At 42.4% G+C, this 12452-nt stretch overlaps 1 protein-coding gene across 1 annotated transcript in view; it reads left to right on the top strand.

The window, feature by feature from the left end:
* SEC22C (SEC22 vesicle trafficking protein homolog C (S. cerevisiae)) overlaps positions 1 to 12452 on the top strand; it is an 83299-nt gene that overhangs the window by 64642 nt on the left and 6205 nt on the right. Inside the window, exons 3-4 of the mRNA XM_006868766.1 lie at positions 6549 to 6712; positions 10245 to 10424. Coding sequence (XP_006868828.1) covers positions 6549 to 6712; positions 10245 to 10424 — 344 coding nt within the window. The remainder of the gene's footprint in view (positions 1 to 6548; positions 6713 to 10244; positions 10425 to 12452) is intronic.

Genomic DNA, 12452 nt, shown 5'->3' with positions numbered 1-12452 from the left:
ATTCATACTTTGTACATTCTACATCCCAATTGTTAATGGCTGTTTGCACCTTTTTCTTCTCATTTTGAGTTGGCCACATCAACAAATGAAGGTCCCAAAAGTGTAACTCCATCTACGTCGTTCTGGTCAACTCTGCGTTGAGGAGGCAGCTTTTAGTCATATTTTGAGTGCCTTCCAGCCTGAGAGGCTCATTTTCCAGCTCGGTATCTGACTGTGTTCTGCTGCGGTTCAGGTTTCCAATGGCTAACCATTGGTTTGCCCTGCCCCTGCTTCTTCCTAGTCTGTCTTAGTCTTGTAGCTCCATGGAAACATGTCTACCATAGGTGACCTGTCGGTATTCACAATACCAGTGAGATCACTTCCAGCATCACAGCAACACACAAACCACCACAGTACAACAAATGGACAGATGAGTAGTGGATCCTAGGCATTAGTGAGGTGAATTAGACTAATATTGGCCATTTTGAATCAGACATGGTTTACTGTGCTGGGAATGACAAATTGTATTGGTCATTTGTATTGTATTCATTGTCAAAAAGAACATTTTAAGATCTATCTGGAAGTACTGTGCTGTGGTAGGATAATATCTATAAGGCTACAAAGAAGACCAGTTACTATATCTAGTGTTCAGATTTAGGCACCAACCACCAAAGCCATTGAAAAAATTGAAAAATTCTACCAATTTCAGCAGTCTGAAATTGATATAACATGCAGTCAAGATACATTGAACATTACTGGTAATTGGAATGCTGAAGTTGGAAGCAAAGAGAAAGGGTTAGTAGTTGCAAAACATGACTGGTGATGGAAATGATGTTAGAGATCGCATGATAGAATTTTTCAAGACTTGTGACTTACTCATTGTAAATACCTTTTTCAGCGACATAAACAGTGACTATACACATGACCGTAACCAAATGCAATACACAGGATTCAAATTGTTGCAAATTTAGGCTGATGTTGAAGAAAATTAAAACAAGTCCATTTGAGTCAAAACATGACCTTGAGTATATCCCACCTGAATTTAAAGACCTTCTGAAGACCATATTTGATCCAGTTGATAAGAAGAGAGGGCAAATGCACAAGAACACCCACACCTGCAGATACTACCCACACTTGACCTGGCTTCAATGACTGGATGATCAGAGCTCAAGAAGAAGAAGAAGGAAGAGGAAAAAAAGAGTAATCTGATACAATTTGATGAACTTGACCTACACCTATGGATGCAGTAGCTCAAAAGAGGGAACAAATCTTTACAGCGAGGATCATTCCCACCCACTCAATACACAGGGTAGGCAGGGATAAGGCAACTTGGACGTTGGCTACCCAAAGTTGGGGACTACAAAGGCAAGAAGTGACTGGCTTACAAGCTTTCAAGAGGGAGCCTAGATCCAGAGGTTGCGGAGGAAGGTAGAATCTCCACTGAGTAGTATTCAATCTGTCTAGGAGGGGCTGATGAAAGGAGATGGGGATAGGTCTCTTGTGATACAATAGTGAATAATTGTTATCAGGACTAACTGTGAGGATTGGAAATGTAAAAGTGGACATTCTGTAGCAAAAGGAGGGGAATGGTTGACTTTGCAGTCCAGGAGCAGAGGTCCCTGGGACCATCAAGGGAGAAGAACGGAGAGCAGGACCCTACCCAGAGAAGCAGTGATGCCAGAGATGGAGACAGACGATGATGTGGAGAGATGGAGTGGCTGGGGACTCTAGACCCAAAGAGGGAGAGGGGCTGTGTGCTGAGGACCAGGGGGAAGGCTTGTGGGGTATACCCTCTGGTTGGTTGATGATTCATGGAAGGGATTGTAACCATGGCAATGAAACTATATATGATAGGATGAATGTAAAGCTAATGTTCTTCTATGTAAACTATCACAGAATTCACAATAAAACAATTAAAAAAAAAAAAAAAAAGAACATATTTGACGCATGACCAAAGACTAGAGTTATGGATGACAACAAGAACATCATACATAAAGAAAGCAGAAGGTCATTAAAAAGGCAGAAAAGACCCTGAAATTTGCTTTGGAACAAAATTGAGTAACTAAAGCAAATGGAAGAAATGATGACGTAAAAGAGCGGAGGAGAAAATCTCAAAGGGCAGCTGAAGAAGACAAAAACTGATGCCAGAAGAGACTCTAAAATTTGCTTTTAGCAAAAGCGAATGGAAGAAATGAAGTAAAAGAGCAAAACAGAAAACTTCAAATAGCAGCTTGAGAAGACAAAATAATGTATTATAATGCAACGTTCAATGACCTGGAGTTAGACAACCAAAAGGGAAGAGCACACTCAGTATTTCTCAAACGGGAAGAATGGAATAAAAAATTCAGTATTGAACGATTCTATGGAGTCCTGGTGTGGCGTTACAGGATAAAGCACTGGACCTCAAGGTCGGTTTGAACCACAAGGTTGGTGGTTCAAATTCACCAGCCACTCTTTCTTGGGAAACCGTACATAGGTTCACCGTGAGTTGGAACCAACTCGATGGCACTAAACAGTAACAACAATGGTGCAGTGTTGTATGATATGCACTAGACTGCTAACCCCAGGCCAAAATCACCAAAGCCGCCCCTTAGAAGCCACATACAGGGTCTCTATGAGTCATAATCTAGGTGATAACACTTAACAGCAACAATATGGGGAGAATAATGAATGATGAAGGAAGCATCAAAAGAAAATGGAAGGAATACACAGACTCACTGTACTAAAAAGAATCGATCAATTTTCAACCATTTCAGAAGGTAGCATATGATCAAGAAACTATGATATGGAAAGAAGTTCTAGCTTCACTGAAGCCAGTGGAAAAAAAACACCAAGGCTCTAGGAATTGATGGAATATCAATTGAAATGTTTCAACAAACACAAACACTGGAAGCACTCACTAGGTTATGCCAGGAAATTTGGAAGGCAGATAACTGGCCAGCTGACTGGAAGAAATCTATATTTGTGTCCATTCCAAAGAAAGGTGACCAAATGAAATGAGGAAGTTACCAAACAATATCATTGCATGTAAATTTGTGCTGAAGATTGTTCAAAAATGGTTGCAGCAATCCATTGACAAGGAGCTTCCAGAAATTCAAGCTGGATTTGGAAGAAGACATGGAGTAAGCAATATCATTGTTGACAGTAGGTGGATCTTGGCTGAAAGAAGAGAATACCAGAAAGATGTGTACTTGTGCTTTATGCATTATTGAATAAGTATGCGAAGGCATGTAACTGTGAATTATAAACTATGGATAATGTTTCAAAGAATGGGAATTCCAGAACACTTAATTGAGCTCATGTGCAATCTGCATAAAAGAGGAGGCAGTCATTTGAACAGAATTAGGGGACGCTGCATAGTTTAAAATCAGGAAAGGTCCACATCAGGATTGTATCCTGACCTCAGCAAATAAACCTAGAAACTGGACTGTATGAAGAAGACCGTGGCATCAGGATTAGAGGATGGTTCATTAACAACCTGCGATGCAGATGACAAAACCTTGTTTGTTGAAAGTGAAGAGGATTTGACGCACTTGTTGATAAAAAAAATCAAAGAATACAGTCCTCAGTATGGATTACAACTCAGTGTAAATAAAACAAAAATCTTCACTATTGTACTAATAGATAACATCTTGGTAAAGGGAGAAAAGATTGGGGTTGTCAAGGATTTCATTTTACTTGGATCCATAAACAACACCCATAGCAGCAGCAATCGAGAAATCAAATGATGTATTTATTTCACTGGGCAAATCTGTTGCACATGACCTCTTTAAAGTGTTACAGAACAAAGATGTCACTTTGAAGATAAGCTGCACCTAACCCAAGTCATATTATTTTTAATTGTCTCATATGCAAGTGCAAGCTGAACAGTGAATAAGGAAAATCAGAGAATTGCTTCATTCCAATTGGGTTCTTCCAAGAAGCACATTGAAAGTACCATGGAGTGCCAGAAGAACAGATAAATCTGCCTTGGAAGGAGTATAGACACCATGCTCCTCGGAGGAAAGGATGGTGAGACTTTGCCTCACGTACTTTGGACGTGATGTCAGGAGGGACCGGTCCCTAGAAAAGGACATCATGCTTGGTAAAGTAGAGGGTTAGCGAAAAAGAGGAAGGCGCCTAACGAGCTGGATTGATGCAGTGACTGCAACAGTGTACTCAAGCTAACAGTTGTGAAGATGGCCCAGTTTTTAATGAATGTTTCGTTCTGTTTTGCATTCGGTTGTTATCGGTCGAAGCTGACTCAGCGGTACCTAAGAACAACAGCAACAACATGGCACTGACGTGATCCTCATAGCTAATTTGGGGCCTGAGTGGCAGAACTCATGAGGAGTGAGACCTTTGGGCCTATGTTGGTGGAATGTTGGAACCGAGACCCATGATTACAGGGAAGGATTCTTATCAGCTACAACCCGAGTGAAGTGAGAGATGAGGAATAGTCTCCTTACACACAGGGTAGACTCCTTTCTCCTTGGCTTTGGATGGGAAGGAGTAATAAAATCTCACCTAAGAAATTAAACAATTTCTGAAACCCCATATAAGTCTCTGTGAATTGGAACTGACTTAACAGCACTTAACAAGAAATTGAAACCCTGATTCTGTGCCTCATATAGAGTTAGTGTTTACTGTCCCTCAAGTCTACAAATTCCTGAGCCAGGATCCAGCATCTGTGGTAGTCCCAGTCTGATGTCACTCTTGGGGTTGGTGGCCAGAGTAAATGCAGAACCACTGTGGAAGGAATGTGCCACAATTCAGGCATTAAACGATTAGCGTAGTGGTTATGAATCGGGCTGCAAACTTCAAGGTCAGCAGTTCGAAACTACCAGCTGTTCCACGGGAGAAAGACGAGGCTTTTGTAAAGATTTATAGCCTAGGAAACCCTGTACAGGGTCGCTATGAGTCGGAACCGACTCCACGGCACACAACAACAACGGAAATAAAGAAGCACCACAGTGATGCGCTCTCAACAGTAAGTGAGAAAGCATAAAAGTAATACTGTGTAATGAGTGAGAGTCAGTAGACACCACAGATAGCTAGAGGAATTTAGAGCCTCCAGAACTTGACATGATAGTGTGAAAGTCTGAAAAGGAGTAGAAAAAGAATGAAACCCTCCTGTTTGTTTTATCAGACAGCAATAACCTTAATACCCCAGCCAGATGAAGCCAGTACAAGAAAGGAAAATATAGGCCAGTCTTACTTTACATAGGCACAGAAGTTCTAAATACACCTTTAGCAACTAATTCCAACAGTCATATGTGTCTGAATATATATGGTGGTGGTTGTGTGTGCCACTGAGTTGGTTTCGACTTACAGCCACTGTGCATAGGGTTTCCAGGAGTCCTGGTGTGGTGCTGTGAGTTAATGTGCGAGACTACAAAGTTGCTTTAAACCGCAAGGTTGGTTGTTCAAGCTCGCCAGCCACTCCTTGGAAACCCTATACAGGGTTGCTCTGGGTTGGAACCAACTTGACGGCACTTAACAACAACAAAAAACCCCCAATAGGGTTTCCAAAGCTGTAAATCTCTATTGGAGCTGAAAGCCTCAGCTTTCTCCTATGGAGCTACCGGTAGGTTAGCGGTTAGCTGCCCGTCTGGCAATCAGTCTACTACGCTATCAGGACTCTTTAGGAATATGTATAGACTCAACCAAAAAGAGCTTATTTCAGGATGCCAGGATGATTTTAACCCTAGAAAATCTACAAATGGAGATTACAGAAGAAATATTTTTCTCAAAATATGCATAGAAGTCTGACACTCATTTTCTCTAAGGTAACATGCATGAATAAATAAGAATAATTGTTCACTGTCAGCGGCTAATATTGCTAGACCATTTAGAAGTTATGTAAGAAAGGTACACTCCCAGGAAAAAGTTGAGCTGAACGAACCCACCCACCCACCACTGAGTCTATTTCAGCTCATAGCGACTTTATAGGACAGAGTCGAAGTGCTCCTTAGGATATCTGAGACAGTAAATCATCATGGAAACCGACGGCTTCATCTTTCTCCTGCAGTGGGTTTGAACCACTGACCTTGTGGTTACCATCCCAGTGTTAACCAACCCACTGTGCTACCATGGCTCAACTGAAGATGTAGTAAGTACATATGCACAAACTGCTACAAGGTTGTGTCTGGGAATACACTGGATCAGCCTAGTGGATTGCGAGTTGGGCTGCTAACTGCAAGGTCAGTAGTTTGAATCTACCACTTATTCCAAGGGAGGAAGATGAGACTTTATGCTCCTGAGAAGATTTATAGCTTCAGAAACTCTGTACAGGCTCACTATGAGTCAGAATGGACTAAACGGCCCCCCAACACCACCACTACAGTTTCCAGAAGGAGTTCCTGGGTGGCATGAACAGTTAAGCACTCGACTACTAACTAAAAGGTCGGTGGTTCAAACCCACCTAGAGGCATCTTGGAAGACAGGCTTGATGCTCTGCTTCCAGAGGCGTCTATAGAGCAGTTCTGCTCTGCAGCACATGAGGGTACCATGAATCACAATCTGTGCATGGCAACTGGCTATTTGGTTTTGGCTCCCAGTAACATAGATGTCTTGCCCTTTTGTTTCAGTTTCTCTTCTTCGGGGGACGTGGCCTGCGTGGCTATCTGCTCTCGCCAGTGTCCAGCAGCCATGGCCTTCTGCTTCCTGGAGACCCTGTGGTGGGAATTCACAGCTTCTTATGACACCACCTGCATTGGCTTAGCCTCCAGGCCATACGCCTTTCTCGAATTTGGTTCGTAACCCTCTTTCAGATTTCTTGTTCTCCCTTCCAGAATTGCACGTGTAGGACTTAGAGTCGAGATTTGACTTTGACCTTGGAGGGAAAAGCATTGGATGTGCAGTAGCACGGCACTGAAAAACAGCCTGGGAGATTTCACAGTGATCCAAGTGGCCTGGGAAGCTTGAAGGCTTAGCACTCTCGCTTTGCATCGCTGCAGAGCATGGGGACAGAGGAGTGGGCTGGGGGAACCTGTGTAGATGATTCATCACAGCTCCTGGGAGCAGGGGCTAGCAAAGCATGGCCCACAGGTCAGCCACCTGATTTAGTCAATAGAAGTGGGACGCAGCCACAGAACTCTTCATTGTCTGTGGCTGCCTTTGCTCTGCAATGACAGAATTGAGTAGGTGTGACAGATGTCCCACAAACCTAAAATATTTACTTCATTTTATGGGGTGCTTTAAAAAATGTTTGCTAACTCCTGCTTAGAGCACAGTACTCAAAGGGGTAATGTGTGAGCTTGTCCTTCCTTAGTAAGCCTGAGTACTGAAAGTACTCAAAGCCTGAGTACTGAAGAGCATGTTTAGAAAGTCTTATAGCAATTTGTTATTGTTGTGATATTTCAAAGTGTATTTTATGCAAGTATCTGTCAGTCTACAAGAGTTTGGCAATGAGAACAAGCCGGTCCTTCCCTCAGAGGTTTGAGAAGCACTTCTCTAACCAGGAGCTGCCTCATAGACCTTGTAGGGCAGGGGTGGGGAACATCAGACCCGTGGACCATAGAAGGCCTGTGAAATCATGTGGTCTGGCCCTGCTAAGACAACTGCAATTCCAGCCGTCACAAAGGGGGTGAATTAATTAAATGTTTGACCAAATATAGCAGGCTGATTTTAAAGTTGATAATTTTGTAAGGCCCACGAATGATGTGACAAATTTTGGCAGAAAGAAGGTTCCCCACTCCTGTTGTAGAGGCTCAGGAGCTCTGGAATACAGCTTGTTAGTCACAGCCATGCTCTTCACTGCTCTTGGGATAATGGCAGTAGAGGTGGGAGTTGGGGGACATTCTGTGTAAACAGCTGCTGCCTCTATGATGCTCTTGAACCAGGGGCTGGCGGCATTTGGTACAAATAGCCAGTGCAAGGCCAGCCCTGGCAGTGTGCCATGGCCCTCACATTCCCTAATGGGGTGTTCAAGCTGGCCCATCGGGGATAGGGTCAGCACCCCCTTTTGGTGTCACCTGAAGGTGCTAGGGAACTTCCTAGTACATGGGTCCCGGCCTAGAAGACCTGTGATGTAGATGGAGAGTTCTGCCCAGTCTCCTTGTGAGGCCTTAATCCAACCACAGCTCCCAGCCTGCTTCTTCCTGTGAAGACTCCGTGCAGCCCCAGAGAGCTCGCAGCTGCAGCATTTCGTGGCTGCCGGTTAGTCTGGAGCCTTCTGGACTTGTGCTCTTTGCATGTGCCTTCCTTCCAAAGCGCTGTGCTTGCTCTGGAAGGAGACCTTTCCCGGCATCATGCTTTCCCATTACTGAGTGGGAGTAGAATATGAATCTAAGTACATGGATATTAGAATTAACATATGATTCTGTTTGCCAGCCAGTATATATGAAACTTCAAACTCTTGTGAAGAGTTGGTAATGGATTAATATTAGCATCAAAAATAAAAGAATGAAAACCAGTGCCCTTCATCTGTATAGTCTCAATTTGCTCAACATATTCACATTCATTTGAGATCTTTTAACTCAGATTTTTTTTACTTTTTTGAGATAACCAGGTCTAAATTAACTGTCCCTAATTATCTAAGATTGTACTATGAGTTGTGGCTGAGCTAAGATTTAAGCCCCTATCACTCTTGCTCCTTTTTTTTCTTTATTATGGTGGTAAACAATACAGCATTCACCAATTCTGACTCATACTTCTAGTTAAACGTCTCCTCCCTCCTTTAATCCCAAATAATCTTTGGTTTCTATATAGTTTATTTCATATAAGACATCATACAGTATTTGTCCTTTTTGTGACTGAATTATTTCATTGCAATAGAATGTTTTCAAGGTTCATCCATGTTGTGGCATTAATTAGAACTTTGTCCCTCTTCATGATTGAGTAATATTCCATTGTAAACCTACTCTCTTTACACTGATGTTTCTATGACGTATTGGTGCCTTCTCTGAAGACATACTTCTATTAAGTGCTGTTGAGTTGGTTCCAACTCATAGCAAACTTTGTCTAAGCTTTCCAAGGAGCAGCTGATGGGTTTACAACTCCAAACCTTGTGGTCAGTAGTCCAGTTCTTATCCTACAGTGGTACACCAGGACTCCAAAGACATGCTATCACGTTATAATTCTATTTCGAGAGACTGACCAGATGAAGGTTGGTATGTAGCAATCATTTGACTTTTATACCTAACTTGACACTCCTTAGTGTCTAGCCAACATTAGTTTAGAAATGTGAACTTCAATTTGCACAATGACTTATATTCTTCTTTTTTCTAAAGCCTTTATTATGTATTAAGTGATAGCTCACATTGTAGAAAATCAGTTTTGCACTCAACCAATCGTGTTTTTTTTCATTGCAATGATTACAGTCCCATCCATGCACCATTGGTTAACAGTATTTGCCTCTGTTCCCTCTTTTTTTCTTTCATGTACACAAAACCACACAGGAATATATAATCATTTAAATAACCAAAGGGTACATTCTGCAAGCCTGCCTCCTGCCCACCAGCACACAGCCTTTCTCTTTCCATGAGTCTAGAACCCTCAGGGGCTCTATCTCTCCATGTCATCACCTCTGCCTCTGTCTCTGGTGTTACTCACTATTGAATCAGAAGAATCTTGTCCCATCTCCTTTCACCAGTCCCATCTAGACAAGATTAAAACTATTCAGTAGGAATTCTAACCTTCCTCCCTTCCTCCGAAACTAAACTCCTTCTTGAAAACTTGTAAGCAGCCATTCGTGGCTTCATAGCACCCTCTATTTTAGGTAGTTTCCTGTCCCTATCAGCCCTGTGTACTGAGGGAATAGGCTTGATCCTTGATGGGAAGACTCCTTCCCTCTGGTTGGCATTTTGAGCTACTACATCCATAAATAAAGGTCAGGTTCATCCAGTTGTAGCAATTTACATTTGCTTCCTGTATCAAATTTCTTTATCTCCCTCTAGTTGAGTTCTGATCATGAAGTCATCCAAGCTATATCAAATGAGAACTATCTGCAAGTTTGGGCATTATTATGCACCTGCTCCCAGTTCATCTCACTGGACGCCTCACTCTCAGCTCTAGCCCCTGTGGCTATTCCGTGTCTGTGGGCGCAAGAGTTCCCAAGTCTCCCCAAACTTCAGACCAACCAGCGCTTCCTCTTCTCTCCCTCAGCTCAAAGTCGACAGGAGTCTATGGAACATGGTCAATCTCAGCCCATGTCTTCATTACTGCCTTTCGCCCACTTCCACTCACAAGTAGACCAAAGTGGTCACCACGGAGCTTACAAGCCTGCTCACAATGACTTATATTCTGATGAAAATGCTTAGCTTGGATTACTCTCTTTTTTACAGATAGCATCATTCAGAAAGTAAAGTGGCATTTTAATTATGTAAAATCCTCACAGTTAGAGAGCAGCTTCAGAAAAATTCAGGAGGAACTAGAATACCAGCCTCCAGTACGTCTCACCCTCGAGGACACAGATGTGGCAAATGGGATGATGAATGGTCACACACAGGTGCATTTGGAGCCTGGTAAGTTACCTGCTCTCTGATACTCATGAATGAGGTGGTATTATGCATTTTAAATGGGCACTGATTTTTTTGCTAGGAAGACTATGATTTGGAGTGGGGGTAGGGATAGTGTATGCCCTCCGCATCCCCCCACAAAATATGTGTACATTTCTCTAGGCCACAATTCCCAGTATTATGTGATTATCCTCCATATTGTGATGTGTTGTTAACCCTAACCTCTTTTTGTGGTTCATAAGGCAGGATTGTTGTTAGATGCCCATGAGTCTGTTCTGACTTACGGTGACTCTGTATTCAACAGAACGGATCACTGCCTGGTGCTGTGCCATCCTCACAATGTTTCTTGTGTTCGAGCCAGCTGTTACAGTGACTGGTGTCCATGCGTCTCATTGGGGGTGGGGGGGCGGATCTTCCTTCCTCTTTTATGCTGACCCTCTGCTTTGCCAAGCATTATGTCCTCCTCCAGGTACTGGTCCTTCCTCATACCATGTCCAAGTACGTGAGATGATGTCTTGCCATCCTCCTTTGAAGGAGCATTCTGGCTGTACTGCTTCAAAGACAGATTTGTCCATTCTTCTGTCAGCCCATGATATGTACAGTATTCTTTACCAACACTGTAATTCAACTGCATCGATTCTTCTCTGGTCTTCCTTATTCATTGCATGCATATGAGGAGGTTGAAAGTACCATAGCTTGGGTCAGATGTATCTTAGTCCTCAAAGTGACCTATTTGCTCTTTAACACTCAAGAGAGGTCTTTTACAGCAGATTTGCCTAAGCAGTATGTCGTTTGGTTTCTTCACTGATGCTGCATGGATGTTGATTGTGGATTCAAATAAAATGAAGTCTTTGACAACTTCAGTCTTTTCTCCATTTTTATTGGTCTCATTGTGACGATTTTTGTTTTCTTTACATTGAGATATAATCCAAACTCGTAGCTGACTTTGATTTTCACCAGTAAATGCTTCAAGTCCTCTTGGCTTTCAGCAAACAAGGTTTTGTTGTCTGCATATCACAGGTTGTTAATGAGCCTTCCTCCAATCCTGATACCATGCTCTTCTTCATATAGGCCTAGCTTCTCAAGTGATCTGCTTAGACTGAATATGTATGGTGAAAGAATACAAGCCTGACATACACCTTTCCTGATTTTGAACCATTTAGTATCCTCTTGTTCTGTTCAAATGACTACCTCTTGGTCTGTGTTCAGGTTCCACATGAGCATAATTAAGTGTTCCAGATTTCTCAGTCTTCATAATATTATGCATAGTTTGTTATGATCCACACAGTCAAATGCTTTTGCGTAGTCACTAAAACACAAATAAACATTGTACTACTATTCTCTTCTTTCAGTCAAGATCCATCTGATGTCAGCATTGATATCCCTTTTCCCATGTTGTCTTCGGACTCCGCCTTGGTTTTAATAATTACCACATTCTATAGGGTCACCTTTCTTTGGAGAGGCCACAAATATGGATCTTTTCCAGTTGGTTGGTCAGGTAACTGTCTTCCAAATTTCTCGGTATAGATGAGTGGGCACCTCCAGTGCTGCGTCAGTTTGTTGAAACCTTTCAGTTGGTGTTCTGTCAATTCCTGAAGCTTTCTTTTTTGCTAATGCCTCAGTGTGACCCTGAATAGATGCCATCAATTCTCTTTAAAGATAAAATGATTATCTCGTATCATTGTCTTTTTAGAAACCGCTTGTAGCTTTCATAATGTTTTCCTCCTCTCCCAAATTATTTCAGAAATTAAAAAATTGTGTTTTGGGCGACTTCTCTAGACGTACTCATGACACTGAATGTTGTCCTTTTCAGAAAGAGTGAAGCGTTTTACAAGCTGCGGGTTGAAGTGTGACAGCCAATGTACACATAAAGCTACAATCCTCTCTGACAGCATAAGAAATAGCTTTCCACCAGATGTTCTCATCTTTAACCCCATTGCCATTTGCACTGGGTGGTTGTCTGTGCACTAGGATGTGTATATAGCTGCATCTCCAGCTTTTATCCTCTAGATACGAGTAGCACCCTTGTTTCCC

The sequence above is a fragment of the Chrysochloris asiatica genome, unplaced genomic scaffold (genome assembly GCF_000296735.1).
Source record: "Chrysochloris asiatica unplaced genomic scaffold, ChrAsi1.0 scaffold00124, whole genome shotgun sequence".
NCBI classification, from domain to species: Eukaryota; Metazoa; Chordata; class Mammalia; order Afrosoricida; family Chrysochloridae; genus Chrysochloris; species Chrysochloris asiatica.
Note: the sequence above shows the minus strand (reverse complement) of the source record. Positions and strands in the feature narration are given on the sequence as shown.